At 50.0% G+C, this 22,744-nt stretch overlaps 2 protein-coding genes across 2 annotated transcripts in view; both read right to left on the minus strand.

The window, feature by feature from the left end:
• The window catches only part of LOC116354011 (propionyl-CoA carboxylase beta chain, mitochondrial-like), a 17,804-nt gene extending 8,555 nt beyond the window's left edge, over positions 1–9,249 (minus strand). The window contains exons 1-5 of the mRNA XM_031792658.1: positions 8,864–9,249; positions 8,637–8,756; positions 8,444–8,512; positions 8,300–8,356; positions 8,093–8,206 (exon numbers count right to left, since the gene is read on the minus strand). Coding sequence (XP_031648518.1) covers positions 8,093–8,206; positions 8,300–8,356; positions 8,444–8,512; positions 8,637–8,756; positions 8,864–9,109 — 606 coding nt within the window. The 5' untranslated portion in view covers positions 9,110–9,249. The remainder of the gene's footprint in view (positions 1–8,092; positions 8,207–8,299; positions 8,357–8,443; positions 8,513–8,636; positions 8,757–8,863) is intronic.
• Positions 9,250–9,571: 322 nt separating this feature from the next.
• Positions 9,572–15,469, minus strand: LOC109876209 (neutral cholesterol ester hydrolase 1-like). The gene is made up of 6 exons (XM_031792662.1): positions 14,788–15,469; positions 13,030–13,273; positions 11,700–11,769; positions 11,283–11,454; positions 11,016–11,155; positions 9,572–10,842 (listed from the first exon to the last, which is right to left on the minus strand). The coding sequence occupies exons 1-6, from the start codon at positions 14,926–14,928 to the stop codon at positions 10,356–10,358; spliced, it is 1,254 nt and encodes a 417-aa protein (XP_031648522.1). The 5' UTR covers positions 14,929–15,469; the 3' UTR covers positions 9,572–10,355.
• Between the last annotated feature and the right edge of the window lie 7,275 nt (positions 15,470–22,744).

A 22,744-nucleotide genomic window follows, 5' to 3' on the forward strand; every position in this document is an offset into this window, starting at 1 on the left:
GGGAGAGAGCGAGAGAGACCGGGAGAGAGCGAGAGAGAGCGGGAGAGAGCGGGAGAGAGCGGGAGAGACAGGAAGAGAGCGAGAGAGAGCGGGAGAGACGGAGAGAGCGAGAGAGACAGAGAGAGCGAGAGAGAGCGGAGAGACAGGAAGAAGCGAGAGAGAGCGGGAGAGACAGGAAGAGAGCGAGAGAGAGCGGGAGAGACAGGAAGAGAGCGAGAGAGACGGAAAGACAGGAAGAGAGCGAGAGAGAGCGGAGAGACAGGAGAGAGCGAGAGAGACAGGAAGAGAGCGAGAGAGACAGGAAGAGAGCGAGAGAGAGCGGAAGAGAGCGAGAGAGAGCGGAGAGACAGGAAGAGAGCGAGAGAGAGCGGGAGAGACAGGAAGAGAGCGAGAGAGACAGGAAGAGAGCGAGAGAGACAGGAAGACGGAGAGACAGGAAGAGAGCGAGAGAGACAGGAAGAGAGCGAGAGAGAGCGGAGAGACAGGAAGAGAGCGAGAGAGCGGGAGAGACAGGAAGAGAGCGAGAGAGAGCGGGAGAGACAGGAAGAGAGCGAGAGAGAGCGGGAGAGACAGGAAGAGAGAGCGGGAGAGACAGAAAGAGAGAGCGGGAGAGACAGGAAGAGAGCGAGAGAGAGCGGAAGAGACAGGAGAGAGCGGAGAGACAGGAAGAGAGCGAGAGAGAGCGGGAGAGACAGGAAGAGAGCGAGAGAGCAGAAGAGAGCGAGAGAGACAGGAAGAGAGCGAGAGAGACAGGAAGAGAGCGAGAGAGAGCGGAGAGACAGGAAGAGCGAGAGAGAGCGGAGAGACAGGAAGAGAGCGAGAGAGAGCGGGAGAGACAGGAAGAGAGCGGGAGAGACAGGAAGAGAGCGGAGAGAGCGGGAGAGACAGGAAGAGAGCGAGAGAGAGCGGGAGAGACAGGAAGAGAGCGGAGAGACAGAAGAGAGCGCGAGAGAGCGAGAGAGACCGGGAGAGAGCGAGAGAGAGCGAGAGAGACCGGGAGAGACAGGGAGAGAGCGAGAGAGACAGGGAGAGACAGGGAGAGACAGGAAGAGAGCGAGAGAGAGCGGGAGAGACAGGAAGAGAGCGAGAGAGACAGAAGAGAGCGAGAGAGACAGGAAGAGAGCGAGAGAGCGGAGAGACAGAAGAGAGCGAGAGAGCGAGAGAGACAGGAAGAGAGCGAGAGAGAGCGGAGAGACAGGAAGAGAGCGAGAGAGAGCGGGAGAGACAGGAAGAGAGCGAGAGAGAGCGGGAGAGACAGAAGAGAGCGAGAGAGACAGGAAGAGAGCGGGAGAGACAGGAAGAGAGCGGGAGAGACAGGAAGAGAGCGAGAGAGACAGGAAGAGAGCGAGAGAGAGCGGGAGAGACAGGAAGAGAGCGGGAGAGACAGGAAGAGAGCGAGAGAGAGCGGGAGAGACAGGAAGAGAGCGGAGAGAGCGGAGAGACAGGAAGAGAGCGGAGAGAGGAGAAGAGACAGGAAGAGACAGGAGAGACAGGAAGAGAGCGAGAGAGAGCGGGAGAGACAGGAAAGAGCGGAGAGAGCGGGAGACGGAGAGAGCGAGAGAGACAGGAAGAGAGCGAGAGAGAGCGAGAGAGACAGGAAGAGAGCGAGAGAGAGCGGGAGAGACAGGAAGAGAGCGAGAGAGACAGGAAGAGAGCGAGAGAGAGGAAGAGACAGGAAGAGAGCGAGAGAGAGCGGAGAGACAGGAAGAGAGCGAGAGAGCGGGAGAGACAGGAAGAGAGCGAGAGAGACAGGAAGAGAGCGAGAGAGACAGGAAGAGAGCGAGAGAGACAGGAAGAGAGCGAGAGAGAGCGGGAGAGACAGGAAGAGAGCGAGAGAGAGCGGGAGAGACAGGAAGAGAGCGAGAGAGACGCGGAAGAGAGCGGGAGAGACGGAAGAGAGCGAGAGAGACAGGAAGAGAGCGAGAGAGAGCGGAGAGACAGGAAGAGAGCGAGAGAGACAGAAGAGAGCGGGAGAGACAGGAGAGAGGGGAGAGACAGGAAGAGAGCGGGGAGAGACAGGAAGAGAGCGGGAGAGACGGAAGAGAGCGAGAGAGACAGGAAGAGAGCGAGAGAGACAGGAAGAGAGCGAGAGAGACAGGAAGAGAGCGAGAGAGACAGGAAGAGAGCGAGAGAGAGCGGAGAGAGCGGGAGAGACAGGAAGAGAGCGAGAGAGAGCGGGAGAGACAGGAAGAGAGCGAGAGAGAGCGGGAGAGACAGGAAGAGAGCGAGAGAGAGCGGAGAGACAGGAAGAGAGCGAGAGAGAGCGAGAGAGACAGGAAGAGACAGGGAGAGACAGGAAGAGAGCGAGAGAGAGCGGGAGAGACAGGAAGGGAGCGAGAGAGAGCGGGAGAGACAGGAAGAGAGCGAGAGAGACAGGAAGAGAGCGAGAGAGACAGGAAGGGAGCGAGAGAGAGCGGGAGAGACAGGAAGAGAGCGAGAGAGACAGGAAGAGAGCGAGAGAGAGCGAGAGAGACCGGGAGAGACAGGGAGAGAGCGAGAGAGAGCGACCGGGAGAGACAGGGAGAGAGCGAGAGAGACCGGGAGAGAGCGAGAGAGACCGGGAGAGAGCGGGAGAGAGAGCGGGAGAGAGCGAGAGAGACCGGGAGAGACAGGGAGAGAGCGAGAGAGACAGGAAGAGAGCGAGAGAGCGGGAGAGACAGGAAGAGAGCGAGAGAGACAGGAAGAGAGCGGGAGAGACAGGAGAGAGCGAAGAGACAGGAGAGAGCGAGAGAGACAGGAAGAGAGCGAGAGAGCGGGAGAGACAGGAAGAGCGGGAGAGACAGGAAGAGAGCGGGAGAGACGAAGAGAGCGGGAGAGACAGGAAGAGAGCGGGAGAGACAGGAGAGAGCGGGAGAGACAGGAAGAGAGCGGGAGAGACAGGAAGAGAGCGGGAGAGACAGGAAGAGAGCGAGAGAGACAGGAAGAGAGCGAGAGAGACAGAAGAGAGCGAGAGAGAGCGGAAGAGCGGGAAGACAGGAGAGACGAGAGAGAGCGGAGAGACAGGAAGAGAGCGAGAGAGCGGGAGAGACAGGAAGAGAGCGAGAGAGAGCGGGAGAGACAGGAGAGAGCGAGAGAGAGCGGGAGAGACAGGAAGAGAGCGAGAGAGAGCGGGAGAGACAGGAAGAGAGCGAGAGAGAGCGGAGAGACAGGAAGAGAGCGAGAGAGAGCGGAGAGACAGGAAGAGAGCGAGAGAGAGCGGAGAGACAGGAAGAGAGCGAGAGAGAGCGGAGAGACAGGAAGAGAGCGAGAGAGAGCGGGAGAGACAGGAAGAGCGGGAGAGACAGGAAGAGAGCGAGGAGAGCGGGAGAGACCGGAGAGAGCGGGAGAGACGAAGAGAGCGGGAGAGACAGGAAGAGAGCGAGAGAGCGGGAGAGACGAGAGAGCGAGAGAGAGCGGAGAGACAGGAAGAGAGCGGAGAGACAGGAAGAGAGCGAGAGAGAGCGGGAGAGACAGAGAGAGCGAGAGAGAGCGGAGAGACGGAAGAGAGCGAGAGAGAGAGGGAGGAGAGAGCGGGAGAGAGCGAAGAGAGCGAGAGAGCGAGAGAGACAGGAAGAGAGCGAGAGAGACAGGAAGAGAGCGAGAGAGAGCGGGAGAGACAGGAAGAGAGCGAGAGAGAGCGGGAGAGAGCGAGAGAGACCGGGAGAGACAGGGAGAGACAGGGAGAGAGCGGGAGAGAGCGAGAGAGACCGGGAGAGAGCGAGAGAGAGCGGGAGAGAGCGAGAGAGCGGAGAGACAGGGAGAGAGCGGGAGAGACAGGAAGAGAGCGAGAGAGAGCGGGAGAGACAGGAAGAGAGCGAGAGAGAGACAGGAAGAGAGCGAGAGAGAGCGGGAGAGACAGAGAGAGCGAGAGAGAGCGGGAGAGACAGGAAGAGAGCGAGAGAGAGCGGGAGAGACAGGAAGAGAGCGAGAGAGAGCGGGAGACAGGAAGAGAGCAGAGAGACAGGAGAGAGCGAGAGAGACAGGAAGAGAGCGAGAGAGACAGAAGAGAGCGAGAGAGACAGAAGAGAGCGAGAGAGAGCGGGAGAGACAGGAAGAGAGCGAGAGAGCGAGAGAGCGAGAGAGAGCGGGAGAGACAGAGAGACAGGAGAGAGCGGGAGAGAGCGGAGGAGCGCGAGAGAGCGAGAGAGAGCGAGAGAGACAGGAAGAGAGCGGAGAGACAGGAAGAGAGCGAGAGAGAGCGGGAGAGACAGGAAGAGAGCGAGAGAGACAGGAAGAGAGCGAGAGAGAGCGGGAGAGACAGAAGAGAGCGAGAGAGAGCGGGAGAGACAGAGAGAGAGCGAGAGAGAGCGGAGAGACAGGAAGAGAGCGAGAGAGACAGGAGAGAGCGGAGAGACAGGAGAGAGCGAGAGAGACAGGAAGAGAGCGAGAGAGACAGGAAGAGAGCGAGAGAGACAGGAAGAGAGCGAGAGAGAGCGGGAGAGACAGGAAGAGAGCGAGAGAGAGCGGAGAGACAGGAAGAGAGCGAGAGAGAGCGGGAGAGACAGGAAGAGAGCGAGAGAGACAGGAAGAGAGCGAGAGAGAGCGGGAGAGACAGGAGAGAGCGAGAGAGAGCGGAGAGACAGGAAGAGCGAGAGAGAGCGGAAGAGAGCGAAGAGAGCGAGAGAGACGGAGAGAGCGAGAAGAGAGCGAGAGAGAGCGGAGAGACGGGAAGAGCGAGAGAGACAGGGAGAGACAGGGAGAGACAGGAAGAGAGGAGAGAGCGGGAGAGACAGGAAGAGAGCGAGAGAGAGCGGGAGAGACAGGAAGAGAGCGAGAGAGACAGGAAGAGAGCGAGAGAGAGCGGGAGAGACAGGAAGAGAGCGAGAGAGAGCGAGAGAGACAGGAAGAGAGCGAGAGAGAGCGGGAGAGACAGGAAGAGAGCGAGAGAGAGCGGGAGAGACAGGAAGAGAGCGAGAGAGAGCGGAGAGACAGGAAGAGAGCGAGAGAGACAGGAAGAGAGCGGAGAGACAGAAGAGAGCGGGAGAGACAGGAAGAGAGCGAGAGAGGCGGGAGAGACAGGGAGAGAGCGATGAGAGAGCGGGAGCAGACAGGAAGAGAGCCGAGAGAGAGCGGGAGAGACAGGAAGGGAGCGAGAGAGAGCGGGAGAGACAGGAAGAGAGCGAGAGAGAGAGCGAGAGAGACGGGAAGAGAGCGGGAGAGACAGGAAGAGAGCGGGAGAGACAGGAAGAGAGCGAGAGAGAGCGGGAGAGACAGGAAGAGAGCGAGAGAGAGCGGGAGAGACAGGAAGAGAGCGAGAGAGACAGAAGAGAGCGAGAGAGACGGGAGAGACAGGAAGAGAGCGAGAGAGAGCGGGAGAGACAGGAAGAGAGCGAGAGAGAGCGGGAGAGACAGGAGAGAGCGAGAGAGAGCGGGAGAGACAGGAAGAGAGCGAGAGAGACAGGAAGAGAGCGAGAGAGACAGGAAGAGAGCGAGAGAGACAGGAAGAGAGCGAGAGAGACAGGAAGAGAGCGAGAGAGAGCGGGAGAGACAGGAAGAGAGCGAGAGAGAGCGGGAGAGAGCGAGAGAGACCGGAGAGACAGGGAGAGACAGGGAGAGAGCGGGAGAGAGCGGAGAGACAGGAGAGAGAGCGAGAGAGAGCGGGAGAGAGCGAGAGAGAGCGGGAGAGACAGGAAGAGAGCGAGAGAGAGCGGGAGAGACAGGAAGAGAGCGAGAGAGACAGGAAGAGAGCGAGAGAGAGCGGGAGAGACAGGAAGAGAGCGAGAGAGAGCGGAGAGACAGGAAGAGAGCGAGAGAGAGCGGAAGAGAGCGAGAGAGAGCGGGAGAGACAGGAAGAGAGCGAGAGAGAGCGGAGAGACAGGAAGAGAGCGAGAGAGACAGGAGAGAGCGAGAGAGACAGGAAGAGAGCGAGAGAGACAGGAAGAGAGCGAGAGAGAGCGGGAGAGACAGAAGAGAGCGAGAGAGAGCGGAGAGACAGGAAGAGAGCGAGAGAGAGCGGGAGAGACAGGAAGAGAGCGAGAGAGAGCGGAGAGACAGGAAGAGAGCGAGAGAGAGCGGGAGAGACAGGAAGAGAGCGAGAGAGAGAGCGGGAGAGACAGGAAGAGAGCGAGAGAGACAGAAAGAGAGCGGAGAGAGCGGGAGAGACAGGAAGAGAGCGAGAGAGAGCGGGAGAGACAGGAAGAGAGCGAGAGAGAGCGGGAGAGACAGGAAGAGAGCGAGAGAGACAGGAAGAGCGAGAGAGAGGAGAGAGCGAGAGAGACAGGAAGAGAGCGAGAGAGAGCGGGAGAGACAGGAAGAGAGCGAGAGAGACAGGAAGAGAGCGAGAGAGAGCGGAGAGACAGGAAGAGAGCGAGAGAGAGCGAGAGAGACAGGAAGAGAGCGAGAGAGAGCGGGAGAGAGGGAGAGACGAGAGAGAGCGGGAGAGACAGGAAGAGAGCGAGAGAGAGCGGGAGAGACAGGAAGAGAGCGAGAGAGACAGGAAGAGAGCGGGAGAGACAGGAAGAGAGCGGGAGAGACAGGAAGAGAGCGAGAGAGAGCGGGAGAGACAGGAAGAGAGCGAGAGAGTGAGAGACGAGAGCGCGGAGGGGGAGAGACAGGAAGGAGCGAGAGATGAGGAGATGGGAGAGAGACAGGAAGGTGAGCGCGAGAGCGCGGGAGAGAGCCAGGATAAGAGCCGAGAGAGAGAGCAGAGAGAGACAGGAAGAGACAGGGCGAGGACAGGAAGAGAGCGCGGAGGAGAGCGGGAGGACAGGAGAGGGAGCGAGAGAGACAGGGAAGAGAAGCGCTAGAGGAGAGGCGAGAGAGACAGGAAGAGAGCGATGAGAGAGCGAGAGAGACAGAAGGAGAGCGAGAGATGACGAGAGCAGGAAGAGATCAGAGAGAGGAGCCGAGGAGAGACACGGAAGAGAGCGAGAGACGAGCGAGAGAATGAGGAGAGAGAGCAGGCGAACCGGGAGGAGACAGCGAGAGAGCGCGAGAGACCCGTGGAGAGCAGCGATTGAGAGACGAGGAGAGAGACCGGGAGTAGACGAGAGGAGAGCTAGAGAGACCGGGAGAGAGCTGGGAGGAGATGAGAGGGAGGTAGAGAGCGAGATGAGACCGGGAGAGACAGGAGAGGACAGGGAGAGAGCGCGAAGCGACAGACAGGAGAGAGCGAGAGAGAGGGGTGAGATACAGAAGAGCAGCGATGAGAGCGGAGAGACGGGGAGAGACACGAGACCGGAAGGAGAGCGAGGCGAGACAGGAAGAGAGCGGGAGAGACAGGGAGAGAGCGGAGAGAGACAGGAACGCAGAGAGAGAGAGAGCGGAGAAGGAAGAGCGGGAGATACAGGAAGAGAGCGGAGAGAGACAGGAAGAGAGCGAGAGAGAAGGAAGAGAGCGGGAGAGACAGAAGAGAGCGAGAGAGACAGGAAGAGAGAGAGAGGACAGGAAGAGAGCGAGAGAGAGCGGGAGAGACAGGAAGAGAGCGAGAGAGACAGGAAGAGAGCGGGAGAGACAGGAAGAGAGCGGGAGAGACAGGAAGAGAGCGGAGAGACAGGAAGAGAGCGGGAGAGACAGGAAGAGAGCGAGAGAGACAGGAAGAGACGAGAGAGACAGGAGAGAGCGAGAGACAGGAAGAGCGAGAGAGACAGGAAGAGAGCGAGAGAGAGCGGAGAGGAGCGGGAGAGACAGAAGAGAGCGAGAGAGAGCGGAGAGACAGGAAGAGAGCGAGAGAGAGCGGGAGAGACAGGAAGAGAGCGAGAGAGAGCGAGAGAGAGCGGGAGAGAGCGAGAGAGACCGGGAGAGAGCGGGAGAGAGCGAGAGAGACCGGGAGAGAGCGAGAGAGACCGGGAGAGAGCGGGAGAGAGCGAGAGAGACCGGGAGAGAGCGGGAGAGAGCGAGAGAGACCGGGAGAGAGCGAAAGAGACCGGGAGAGAGCGAGAGAGACCGGGAGAGAGCGAGAGAGACCGGGAGAGACAGGGAGAGAGCGGGAGAGACCGGGAGAGACAGGGAGAGAGCGAGAGAGACCGGGAGAGACAGGGAGAGAGCGAGAGAGACCGGGAGAGACAGGAAGAGAGCGAGAGACCGGAGAGAGAGAGTACATTTAGAAGCAATGTCATTTATTTGCTGCCATCCTCATCCCAGTAACCAGTCTAATCAAGCCCCGCCCCCTTACCAGGAAGATGTCAGCGTATCCAGCCAGTGACTCCACCCCTTCCTGTATCCTGGCTCCGCCAGAGTCGTTTAGACCAATGACTGGAGCACCCACCATCATGGCCTGGTCCATGATCTACAGACAAAAAGGGATGTGACTAGAAGTAATGAATGAGAAGCAGGAGTGGTGTGAACCACCAGGCCCTGGAGAGTGAGCCCATCCTCCTACCTTACAGATCTTCTGTGCGTGAGCCCCAGACAGACTGCCTCCAAATACTGTGAAGTCCTAAGACAGAGCAAGAGACATTTATTATGAAAATAAATGGGAACTACTTGCGTGCGTGCGTGTGTGTGTGTGTGTGTGTGTGTGTACCTGACTGAAGACATACACCAGCCTTCCGTTGATCCTCCCCTGTCCAGTCACCACACTGTCCCCTGCGAACTAGAGGGAGAGAGAAGCTGAAACCATGTTGATGACTGAATCAACATTTTAAAAAATTTATCAGTTTATTCCATTGTGTCCACAGGCTGGATAAAACGTAGGAACCTCTATGGTGAAGTGTTACCTTGTTGTGGTCCTCTTCCATGCCGAAGTCAGAGCAGCGATGTTCCACAAACATGTCACACTCTACAAACGAGTCTTTATCCAACAGGAGCTCAACTCTCTCTCTGGCTGTCAGCTTCCCCTGTGGAGAAGATCATTACACAGACAAAACGTTAAACGGACCGACAGACAGGCAAACAGATCAAATACACCATCAAACTGACAGACCCAGATGCTCAGATTATTTACCCTTTTGTGTTGCGCGTCAATTCTCTTCTGACCTCCTCCGATCAGCGCAGCATTCCTCTTTCTGTCTATCCTCTCCTGAACGGAGAGATGACTAACCGAATACCACCGCCGCGACTGTTGCTGCAGCTCGGACTGTGCAACGGCTGCCGAAGCCACGCCATGTTTTACCTGTCCAAATGTTTTAAAATAAGCTTTTAGTCCGGAAAGCAGAACGCAGCGGCTCCGTGCTACAGCGAAGGCCGCCATTGTTGTCTGACTGACGTATAAGTGGGTGGGGACTGTGTAAAAGTGACGCGCGTTTGAGCCAATCACCAGAAGTAATTTTTTGAATGGCCTGGATAGGATAGGGATTGACTTCCTTTGTCAACATATTAAGAACCGTATATGATAGGTCAACCTTGAGAGGTTGGAGCTTTATAGTTAGTGGTATCAATGTCATGGAAATACAAACTACACTCCCCCGAAAGTTGGTTTGGCATCTCCTCTGTGATTGGTCGGTCTGACCAACGCCCTTTGTCCCTTCCCTCCTAGCCACAACTCCTTTCCTAAGCACTGTTGTAGAGCTAACATCATTGGATTGGTCGAATAAGCAACATGCTAAATGTATCATGCATTATACATGAAATCGTTTTGAAACCTATGTCTATAATGCACTGTCTGTGTGTATATGTGTGTGTGTAGGCCTACGGTATAAAACAAGAGAAACACTCAAACTGATCAATATTTATTGGAGGGTTAAACATCTATCAACCATTACAATTATAATTGTACATAAAGACACCCAGCAGCAGTTACTGGGGACAACTGAGATCCTTCTGTTCAGTGGAAATCAAGCTCTCACAGTGTTGTGGGTTGAAAAGTCCTCACCCAATACCCTGTCTAAAGAACATACCTCATTTTCATGTTTTCTTATTGTTTTTACAGCACCAGGGGATCGTGTTGTATGACCTTTTAAGTCCTCATTGTTTTTCCATCTAGGCACAATTCTATATAGATTGCATTGATGTGTAACCCAGTTGTGCACATAGCATAATTGAACCCAATCTATTCTAGAAATAGGACTATTATGGAGTCAGCAGATTACCCAGATTACTACATTATAACACTGTGCATTGATTGGCTTAGATGGACATTTATTTTAGTGTATTAGTTTGACAGACAGATAACATACTGCATATGTATTGGTCAGGTGAGCAGAGCTGGGATAGGATGACACACACACCCCAGAGTGCAAACAGCTACAATCAGGGAACGGTGTCTGTGTTATATTCTTACATTCTAACACAGTTTAAAACACCCGTCCAACCCAGTTTGATCCAGTTTAACCCAGTAAGAGAGACATTCTAACCCAGGTCAACAATCAGGTTGAACCCAGTTTAAAAGCCTTAAAAACATCTGCTTGTCTAACCTGGACATTGGTCTGAAATTCTGACTGCAAGATGGCTTTGGGTTTGCAGCTGCATAGACACACACACACACACACACACACACACTAGAGGTTTTCTTGCAGCCAGTCCATGTATCCTCTGATCATTCTTTTCCCCACATCGAAGAAAAACGGCCAGTGAGCAAAACTCAAGGCGCCGTGGAAACCGTCGTCATAGTGATGGCTGGAAACCGCGACGCCAGCGTCTTGTAGCCTCCTGGTGTACATCAACCCATCGTCTCTGAGCACATCGTACTCACATGTTACAATGTAAGCTCGCGGCGTTCTACCCAGAACCCCCTGCTCCGCCATCAGCGGCGCCGCTCGGACATCCAGCAACCCCTGGAGAAGATCACCCTCCTGCCCTGTGACCTCCTGTGACTCCATCTCCATGCCAACAGGCTTGTAATGCTTAATGTGTTTGGCCGGCAGAAGGGTGGTCCAGTTGAGATGGGAGCGGATGGAGGGAGGGATGGAGGGATGATGGAGGAAGGAGGGGGACAAGAGGAGGGGATGGAGAGAGGTATCAACCCCCAGGTAGAGCAGCCAGAACCTACGGAGAAAGAGAGAGAAGAGTTACTAACACAGGTGTGTATGTGATTGTGCGTGACTGTGTGTGAACATGTATGTGTGTGTACCTGGCCATCATAGACACGTGCGTGTGTGTGTTTATGTGTGTGTACCTGGCTATCATAGACGTGTGTGTGTGTGTTTATGTGTGTGTACCTGGCCATCATAGTGCGGTGTAGCATGGGCATGTTGTGGTTCTGTTGGTAGGATGGAGTGTTGAGGTCTAGACCCTGGAGGACTGGGTAGATTAACGCCTGAACACTGAACTTCACACTCACACTGTCATCTACCGAGATCTGTGAAGACAGGGAGAGTGTGTTAGTGTGTCTGTGTAGACACGTGTGTGTGTGTGTGTGTGTGTGTGTGTGTGTGTGTGTGTGTGTGTGTGTGTGTGTGTGTGTGTGTGTGTGTGTGTGTGTGTACCTGCTGTGCGACCGCTGCAGCCAGGTTTCCTCCAGCGCTGTCGCCTGACACGGCCACGCGCTGTGGATCCACAGACAACTTTCCCAGAATGCCCGGCTCCAAGAAGTGCTTGGCCGCAGCCAGACAGTCCTCATACTGCACAGGGAAATGCACTTCTGGAGCCAGACGGTACCTACACACACACACACACACACACACACACACACACACACACACACACACACACACACACACACACACACACTTATGGTAAAATGTACAAAAAACACTTTTTAATCCTTTTAACAGTTCTGTCCAAACCTTAACTTGTAACTATAGCGTTATAAGAACCCAATACTTTCCTGTTGAGTGTGTGTGTGTGTGTCTGTGTGTGTGTAGAACTGAAGCTAATACAGTGTGAAAACAGGAGACACTTACTCAACAGACACAACCACTGCATTCAGCTCATCAGACATCTGCCTACACAAGACATCATAGCTCCCCATCTCTGAGAGGAAGACAGGGAGAGGGGGAAGAGAGGTGGGGGAGTAGAGAAGGAGAGAGAGATGGGGGAGTAGAGGAGAGAAAGAGATGGGGGAGTAGAGAAGGAGAGAGATGAGGGGAGTAGAGGAGAGAAAGAGAGATGGGGGAGTAGAGAAGGAGAGAGATGAGGGGAGTAGAGGAGAGAAAGAGAGAGATGAGGGGAGTAGAGAAGGAGAGAGATGAGGGGAGTAGAGGAGAGAAAGAGAGAGATGAGGGGAGTAGAGAAGGAGAGAAAGAGAGAGAGATGGGGGAGTAGAGAAGGAGATAGATGACGGGAGTAGAGGAGAGAAAGATGAGGGGAGTAGAGAAGGAGAGAAAGAGAGAGATGGGGGAGTAGAGGAGAGAAAGAGAGAGATGAGGGGAGTAGAGGAGAGAAAGAGAGAGATGGGAGAGTAGAGAAGGAGAGAGATGAGGGGAGTAGAGGAGAGAAAGAGGGTGATGGGGGAGTAGAGAAGGAGAGAGAGATGGGGGAGTAGAGAAGGAGAGAGAGATGGGGGAGTAGAGGAGAGAAAGAGAGATGGGGGAGTAGAGAAGGAGAGAGAGATGGGGAGTAGAGAAGGAGAGAGAGATGAGGGGCGTAGAGGAGAGAAAGAGAGAGATGACGGGAGTAGAGAAGGAGAGAGATGAGGGGAGTAGAGGAGAGAAAGAGAGATGGGGAGTAGAGAAGGAGAGAGAGATGGGGGAGTAGAGAAGGAGAGAAAGAGAGAGATGAGGGGAGTAGAGGAGAGAAAGAGAGAGAGAGAGATGGGGGAGTAGAGAAGGAGAGAGATGAGGGGAGTAGAGGAGAGAAAGAGAGATGGGGGAGTAGAGAAGGAGAGAGAGATGAGGGGAGTAGAGGAGAGAAAGAGAGAGATGACGGGAGTAGAGAAGGAGAGAGATGAGGGGAGTAGAGGAGAGAAAGAGAGATGGGGGAGTAGAGAAGGAGAGAAAGAGAGAGATGGGAGAGTAGAGAAGGAGAGAGATGAGGGGAGTAGAGGAGAGAAAGAGAGAGTGATGGGGGAGTAGAGAAGGAGAGAGAGAGATGTGGGAGTAGAGGAGAGAAAGAGAGAGATGGGGGAGTGGAGAAGGAGAGAGAGAGAGATGTGGGAGTAGAGGAGAGAAAGAGAGAGATGGGGGGAGTAGAGGAGAGATAGAGAGAGGAAGACAGTGAGACACCAAAGGTTGTTACATTAGGATTACATCATGAACTAGATGTGTTTATGCTGGTAAACATACACACACTTACTAGTGGTCCCCAGGGCCCATCCTCCTCCATGGTAGAACATCACAGCCCTCCTCAGACCCCCGTCTCCTCCCCCCGCGGCGGGAGGCTCGTACACGCGCACCGGGACTCTGTCAAAGTCCACATCACTCACCCTCATCCCGCCTCCCTGCCCTCCCGCCATCTCCCCCGGGGACCCCAGCCCCAATGTGGACCCCCGAATCACTGTGATGTGGTGACTGAGACCCAGACACTGGCACAGGTCACCCTGGGGGAGAGGGGGAGGGAGAGAGAGAGAAGGACAGAGAGATAGACCTTTGAATGAGGTCTGAGAGAGCTGGAGTATCCCTGGTAGTTTAGTATGCTAACCCTGTTCTAGGAGCTAGGGCTTTGACTTGAGAGTGAGTGTTTGTTCTGTCCTACCAACATGGTCAATGTCACACCCTTGGCAATGACCACCATAGGAGTTTGCAAGTCAGCACAGATCTTTGACCAGGATAGGGCTCCCCAAGGCCCCTTTTAACAATCTGTCTCTGTCGGTCCTTTCACCTACTAGCCTAAAGCCTGGGGTCTAGACAATGTTGTGAATGTTGCTCTCTTCTCCATTGACACAAGTTACATTAGCTAAAGGTGCTCTGTTCACCCCAGTGTGTATGTGCGTGTTTGTTTATGTGTCTTTACCCCAGGCACTACTTACACCATGACTGTGTGAAATCTAGGTGAAGGGCCACAAACACACACACACCCACACACACCCACTAGAAATGATCTTGTTGTAAGAAGGTGCGTGACTGGCTGCAGGGAAGTCAGGTGCAGGAGAGCAGAACTGGGTAATAACCGGAGCAGTTTAATATGCAAAAACCAACGGCACCCAGAACAACAAAATATGGGTTCAATATAACCCGTCTTGAACCAGTCAGAACAAACACTCTACAACAAACAATTTCACACACAGACATGGGGGTAAAGAGGGTTAAATACACGACAAGTAATGAGGGAATGTAAACCAGGTGTGTGGGAAAACTAGACAAAACAAATGTAAAATGAAAGGTGGATCGGCAGAAGTCGTGACACGTGCTGTATTTAGCTAGTTCAAATCAATGATCCAAATATGATTTCACACAAGGGATGGGGAAAGCACAGTAAAGCATTGTTTTATGTCTATCACCAAATCAGTTCACATGTTCTACTTGTTCAGACTAACTAGCTAGCTTTACAACGCGCCACATGTTAACTGCATTATAAACTATCTAGCTAGTTTAGCCTCCAATTCAGTGTCTCAAACCAATAGGCCTAAACCTGCTGCACCTGACTGGGATACTGTCACACCCTGATCTGTTTCACCTGTCTTTGTGATTGTCTCCACCCCCCTCCAAGTGTCGCCCATCTTCCCCATTATCCCCTGTGTATTTATACCTGTGTTCTCTGTTTGTCTGTTGCCAGTTCGTCTTGTTTGTCAAGTCAACCAGCGATTTTGTGTCAGTCCCCAGTCTCTCTTTTCTCGTCCTCCTGGTTTTTGACCCTTGCCTGTCCTGACCCTGTGCCCACCCGCCTGATCACTCTACCTGAGCCTGTCTGCCGTCCTCTACCTTTACCCCACCTCTGGATTACCGACCTCTGCCTGCCTTGCATCTGAGTCTTACCTTGATTCATGATAGATACATAGGTCGAGTAATAGAGAAAGTATTGCATTGCCTACTAACGTTACTCGTTAACACAAAGAACTGTCAAGCTAATGCAATGTAAAGTATGATTGGGTTTATAGCTATTCTTGTTTCTTACCACTTGCAGCATAGCACGGAATAAGGCGTCCAACAGCATCAGTTTCAAATGATCCTCGATGGCAGCAGGTAACGGTGTATAGATGTAATAAGGAACACCCACCGTTAATATCAATGTTACTACAATAGAAGACAACTTCATCTTGACAACACCAGTATTGCTCGCTATCTCCCCAACATGAACACGTATATCAACGGCAACATAGGGCTGTGCAGTCAGTGTGACAACACTGCCAAAGTCCAGTGTGATGTAACGTTAGTTAGCTTTAATATTAAAGATTCGGAATTTGCTCGTTAATACCTAAACGGAACATGCAATAATTATAGAAATGACATATTCTGAATACGCGGACGATAGCGAACAAGTTACACGCCTTGTTTTTGCAATTCGGTGTCGTATTTTCTTTTTAGAGTCGAAATGTAAAACGTTGCTCTGTCCTCTGCTCAGCAGTAACGTCTTAAACCTGCGACGCCTACTTTTGCATGTGTTAGTAATTAGGTATGTAGACGGACGAGTCGGTCAAGGATCGATTCAGACAAGGTGGTAAATTGTATGACAAGCTACAGTTTATTCAGAGTGAAGATATCTAGAACAGCGTAATTACGGCTCTCCCGCTGGTTCGTACGGAAGCGCAGACGAAGAAGAGACCGTTACAATCAGTACACCACTATTATATAGGAAAGAATGTAGGTTGATTCTGGAAGATCGGATCTTTGGATTGGTTCATCTGGGGTGTAGTCTGTAGTCTTCCGCCATTGGCTCAGTAGTCTGTCCGTCATCGTAGAATCCTCTTCGGGCATTCAACGTTCAGAGACAACGGAGATCATGTGTGTGTGCGCTGGTTTTGGCCATTAGTGTAATGCGGGAGCTATCCTGTAGGGGACCCCACAGGCTCAACTCTGAGTGGTAGCCCTTTATCAACAATAGTTTGGTCACCTACATAAGAATTAGCATTTCTCTACAAAACCCTCTCTTCACGTCTCACCAGAGACGTGACACAACCTAACTGGATCCAGACACAAAGAGAAACTTCTCCCAATGGGACTATGAAATAAGGCACGGTTTTAAACAGAAATAGATATATATGTATTACATCATGTTCTCCATTCAATCCCACTATGTACTAAGTTGGCTACCAGCCACCTAGGAACTTACAACCCTCATTTTACAGAGCGGAGAACAACAGCTCAAAATAAAAGTAAATGCTTGTCTACATAAGCCAACTTTTTTCCCGCAGGAAAAAGTTGTGATTCCCTCTCTTCACATCTCCAAAGAGATGTGACTTAAACTAGGCAAGTCAGGCGGAATGATCCACTTGCATAACACATACATACATCCCCATAAGGCAACAGCAGATATAATGTAAACCTAAATAGGCACTCTCCTCCTCATCCTCGAATTCATGTAGGTCTTTATCCAGCAGAGGAAACATCTGGGAAGGGGAGGAAGGGTCAATGGCTTTAGAGATAACCCTAGTGGCAAGGGGACGGATGCATGGAATGCAACAGCATCCACAGAGAACTAAAATTGCAGCGAACACCGAAATGGATACCAAAATGGAGGACACCAGGGTTTTATATTTACCAAACGCACTCATCCAGGAGTCCCACATCGAGGTATCCATCCCAGAATGAGATTTCATTTTACCATTAAGCGTCCGCAGACCTTCTAGGGCTATGGTCAAGCTACCATCCGAGGCTGTGTTATTAGGGATGAAAGTGCAACACTGTTCACCAAACATAGTACAAGCTCCACCTTTCTCCGCCAGTAGCATATCTACTGCAATGCGATTCTGGAATGTCATAAGAGAAGTTGCAGCCAGGCTCTCATGCTCCATACCGTTATCACGCACCTGGCTCCTGTTATCTAACAACAACAAAAAAAAAACGCTTGTTCTCGCAACCCCACGCTCTGAATGTGCCCTCCCTTCTGTATTTTTCCAGCATGAGAAAGTCCCCTGGCCCTGACACTTTTAACAATGTTTCAAGTCAGCTATGTTGCATAACACTTGCATACATCAACACAAGCCAACAGCAGATAATATTCAATCATATATATGGTAATGGCTATAATGTAAAACACAGGAACCAATAATCCCTCTTTTTCACACCCCCCAGGGTGTGAACAAAAACTCAGCAATGAATCATATAACAGTCACAGAGTTTAAAATACCTTCATGTCAAAAGAGAACAGCTCATTCAAAAACAGCACATTAAAAAAATAATTGTGTGAAATTTAAGTCCCCCTTTTGACACCCACAAGGGTGTCACTTAGCAAAAACAGGATAACACTTTATTGTTTATTGACATGTAAGATACCGGATAAAACTTTGGTCATGGAAAACAGAGTAAAACAAAGCAAAGCATTATTATAAACCATCTGGTCCTCTCAGCTACTCCTATCCTAGACCAGTTGGGCTTCATGCCACCCAGGGACTCAAAACCTTCACAACAGGGAGAACAAACATACTGGAAAGAAAACCCATCATAAAGATGTATAACAAGGAACTGTGGTGGTGTAAGATTTATTCTACTACCTCGCCCACAGCATACCATGGGTCATCCTCAGTCAGTCTCATCCTCCCCTGAAAGCATGCTTCAGTATCAGCATCTCCAACTGGAGCATCACGCAAAGGCATCATCATGCCTGAAGCCTTCCCCACATCTGTAACAGACTTCTTGAAACACGGTATGATGCAAGCAGCACAACACGTCGAATAACAAAAATTAGGGTCAGAAATCCAGTAACCACCATACTAGTGTACTTACCAAAACCAGGCTCCCACCCAAGAGAACAGGCCAGACTCCTCCACCCCCGCCATGGTCCTCATCTCAGCAGATAGTGCATCAAGCCCACTAAGGGCCTTAGATATACTACCATCTGGACTGGTGTTATTAGGAATATACGTGCAACATTGTTCACCGTACATCTTGCATACGCCCCCCTGACTGGCAAGAAGCATATCCAAAGCAAGTCTATTCTGTCTGGCAACCCTAGATGTGGCCTCAAACTGTTCAGACATACCAGTGAGTGCATCACGGGGGTAATTAACAAAACGCTGTTGATCATAGTAGATGTAATGAATCCATGCAGTCTGTCTTGCATCCACTATGGCTGGACCTATAATCCCTCATTCCTGCCCAAGGCCTGAAGCTCATGAGGAACCCCCACCGGCACTCCCAACAGGTTAGTGTGTATGTCAACTACATCCTCTGTCCATGGAGCACTACTTCTATGTCTCCCATGGGATGGAATGTTTTCAGGTCCCCTGGATACAGAACCCAACAGCTGTTCAGCAGTAACATCAACAATGGTCAGTGGAATTATCAAACTGGTCAGAGCACACGTACCTTGCCAGTCTCCTCTAAGAATGGGTCTCAGCACTCTTTTGGGTCCACAGATCCACCACACATCAGCCAGACCACTAGTTTGGTTTAGGCCTGTAACTGGCCAAGTGGAATTAATGGTTATGTTACTACTGCAATCAGCTTCAGGCAATCTCCCATAATCAATGCCATTACCTGTACCCGTGATGCAACTGTAATTGCCCCCATATGCCTCAACACCCCAAGGGGCCCGATGAGGAGGTACTGTAGGAAACACAAGGCTCAAAGAGGAACAGAGAGTTGAATTGGCCTCAACCAGGTATAAACCTCTCAGAATACACAACCACCCCTCTCCTTCTCCTATAGCAAATGGGTGTGTAGCCAGAACAGGTCCATCATGACCAATGTTTCATGTAACTCATGTAGTCCTTTCTTTTCAGGGTCTTAACTGTACCTCATAAGAAAGCCACAAATTGTCCCTACCAATAACACCAGTCTCAGTGCCTAATTGATCAATAGCTGAATAGTCTAACATTAATTACCTGAATGGGATTTTTTAATACAGTGGTGGCAGGTTCGGTCCAGGGGTGGTAGAGGAGTGTGTCTGGCCCTGGTTCATCTGGGACCTCTGGTTTTGGCAGCACCTTAATAGAAAACACACCCATCGTGTCTGTCCCGGTCCTTTGTAGTCCGAGGGTGTAAGTGCCTGCATCAGAGAGCTTAATAGTTTTGATGGTTAGCAAGATTTCATCACCTTTACAAAGTTCAACAGTGCTCCCAGGTTTTCCCATATCATGAAAAGCCTATCCACCTTTGTGGGATCCCCTATGCTATAAGGATACCCTCTCTTCCAATCCCAGAACTGTCCCAAGTCGGTTATCCTGTAATCCCCATACGGACACCCTCCCAATTTAATATAATTTCATTTATAATTTTCGTCCACTTGTTCTGTAGACATACATTCAGCATTCCACGGGTCAGAACCTGGAATCCGCTGGTACATCACCATCTATTTCCATCGATTTCTCCAGAGTCCTGGAAATAAGGCCTCAGACAGGGAGTTAGACAACAGCCCCATAAAACTAAAACAGTCACACAGGTGAATGTAGCCCACAATACAGTGATTAAATATTTTCCCCATTTTCTAAACATATTATCAAACCCAATTAATCAGAGAAGTATCCACCCCAGTGTTTTCTGTCAACCCGTGAGCCAGGGTGGTCAAACCAGCTGAGGCTTCGGGTACTGATTCATCCGGAGCTGTGTTATTTGGGATGTCACCCACGATAAGACAGCTCAGACAAACAGCTTCCATGTGAAGCCCCACCCTTTCCCCGAGAACACATCACTTAGCAAGAGCCAGACACATCTTCACTTCTATGAACAAAAACAGGGGTGACAGGACAGGGAGGATTTTCTTCATTCGAGAGATGGCCCCCGGAATTCTGTTAATTCCAGTTCTCCTCTCGAACACTGTTTATTGTTCGATAGTGTCCGTGTGTCTTACCCTCCCGCCGTGCGATATGAATCCGGGTAGCTCTTTCAGCTAGCTGCCACCAGGAGACCTTGGTATGGTCCCCCCAACAAGCCTCTGGGACTGGATTGAGTGACTTCACCTGCAGTTCACCTATAATGCATAAAATGCTGGACATACAGGCTTGGTTAACAAACAGTTTCTCATGTTTGATCTGATTCTATCTTTAACTTCTATGCCCATTTGTTAACTACATTTAAAAAAAATATTAGTTTCTTATCCAATAGGCCCCATCCTATCCTAGACCACAATTTACCTATCCCCCTTTTGATACCTAGCTTTGCCCAGGTAACAACTTTACCTGCTCTAAATAATGACTTAGGTAAGATTAGTATATTATCCGTCTGTTCTGACATTATCATGTAGGAGCGCCCCTTTAATTTTCCACATGTCCAATTCTCCCTTTTGTCTCCACTCAGTGACTGTTATCTACACACTCCGTTATCTTTGCTCGTCCTGGCTCCCTTCTAAAACTTCTCCTCTCTGCTCTCCAACCGTCAAGGTCTCTGCAGTGCGGGGGAGGGCTCATCTGTCTGCCTTTTCCCATGTTTCCACATTTTAACTAAATGTCTCACTGTTTGGCTTTATCTAAACTCATGGATTTTTTATTTTTAGAAAAACATGTCTATGGTGGCAATTACTAAAGTCTTTATATAGGTTTAGTAAACTCCACTATAATTAAGTTACCTTAAAAAATTTAATTTCAAAAAAATTTTTTTTTTTTTTTTTTATTTTTTTTTTTTATAAAACAGTATTACCCATGACCACAAATGTATTATTCAAATGGCACCCCCTTGTGGCTGATCAGACCACCCGAGAGAGCCATGAAATCCGGTCACGGGTTACACCATCCCCCCACATTCGTGTTCCATACCATAGACATATTAAAGAACCCTTTATCCTTAAAATAAAATAAAAATCACTTGTGTAATTAAAACTCATAAAATAAAAAACTCATAAAGGTTCCATATGTGAGCGTGCCTCTTTAAAATATCATGTCTCTGGGAACATGGAAATCCCCTTAACCCAAACATTTACTACAAAAACAAAACCTAATAATTATGATAATCCCCTCAAACTCAAATAATTTGTCTCGATGTTTCATGTCTTATTCGTGTTTCTCCAAATTTTCTCCCAAAAATACTTCTTAAATACCCAGCCATTAGACAGACACACACAACTGTGATAAATGTGCACTGTCCCTTTAACATAAAAACCTCAGCCTGCAATCCACTCTGCGGGCCTTTCATAGTTCTCCATAATGAAAACAGATTCTAATGTTAGTATACCTTGACCTCCTGTTTAATTTCAATGATGTTATCTGAACAATCAAACCAAAATCAATACCCGGGAAGTACTTGTGTAAATGAATTAAAATAACTAAATAATTTGGTTAGAACACCACTCCCGTCTTACATCGACCACACCCTTCGCCCCGTACCTAGTGTACAGCTTATCTATTACTCAGTGGCTCAATTAATGTTTAACGTAAGTATGTTCAGATGTTGATTATGTAATTCTACAACATTAGTATAGTTCAAACCTCATAATATAAATCCGCAAAAAGAATTTTGCGTTAATAGAGTTTAACACTCTTTCCAACAGTCATGCACCCCCCTCAATATTCTATGATATAACTCTCATCAGCAAGCCTGCGACTTTTTCAACATTCTCACCGGTTCCAGCTCCAACTGAAACACCTCATGTACCACACTCGCTTTGTCCCCGACCTCATTCATATCGATATTAGTCCCCGACTGAATATCAAGCGTGTTTCATGCACAGGATTTGATTCTTACAAATCTTCATTTACGCCAGTAAGCAGACCAGTGGGAGACGCAATGGCCCCGCCTTCTGTTCATTCTCTTTTTGGTCCCTTGGTTCTTAAATACATGGCTTTTATTTCTTTCAACTTCCTTGTCTCTGGCCTCCTGCTACGTCCCTCTCAACTCACATTCCATTGTTTTCAGCTGGGCCCCTGTTGGCGGCCACCCCCCTAGATAACCTGCTTGTGTCCATCTTAACTTCAATCCCTCCCAAACTTTCTTTATAGGCGTCCATCGTTCCTTTCCCCCTGATCTATATTCAATTTTTTGTTCTAGGAACTCATTAAACCTCAGCTTTGGAGTATTGGGGTTCGCCATTGTGAATTTGCTTTAAACGTAATTTAATTTAATTCAATCGGAATTTAATCGTAGTTTTAATCGAAATTCTCTCCTTCTATCTGAATATAGTTAGCATATACTTCGCCCGACGTTGATTAATGCCCACGAGGTATTCGAAGAGACACTATTGCTCGTGCTCTGCCTTATCTCAGAGCTTCTCCTTCGTATATTCAGGTTGAGAAAAAACGCATGGGTTTGTATAGCCTTATGGAGCGCACAACCAAGGGATCTATTCGACTATTTAGTCTCAATATTTACATATTATATTCAGATATTATTTCAATTATACATCAGTCATTTCATTCCTGATTATACATTTATACATGTACCTATTAACATAGGTACATACAATATAGAAGTTTCGGATTTATCCAATATCCCTTATTATAATTCTCTCTCTCTCCCTCTATCTAACCACCAACAATCTTAATGGAAACAATTACAACCACATTGCATTTTAACATAACATAACATAAACAGTTACAAATAGACAAAACAAGACAAAACAGCACGTTATATCTCTGACCCCTGAAAGCCGATCCTTATCAGTGAATTTCTATCAGACTGAGCCGTACCGGACCACAGGATAAAATTACAACTTATCCCCATCGGCGCCAGATTTGAAGAATAGTAATTAGCTATCCCCTACTGATCTCTATTCCTGATCCCTATCGAGCTGACCCCTATCAGAATTATTACACATGTCCGACCCCTATCGGTGAATCTCTATCAGACTGAGCCGTACCGGGTCACGGGATAAAATTACAATTTATCCCCCTCGGTGCCAGATTTGAAGAATAGTAATTAGCTATCCCCTACTGATCTCTATTCCCGACCCCTATCGGAACTAACACACATGTCCGACCCCTATCGGTGAATCTCTATCAGACTGAGCCGTACCGGGCCACAGGATAAAATTACAATTTATCCCC

Source organism: Oncorhynchus kisutch, linkage group LG16, assembly GCF_002021735.2.
Source record: "Oncorhynchus kisutch isolate 150728-3 linkage group LG16, Okis_V2, whole genome shotgun sequence".
Lineage (NCBI taxonomy): Eukaryota > Metazoa > Chordata > Actinopteri > Salmoniformes > Salmonidae > Oncorhynchus > Oncorhynchus kisutch.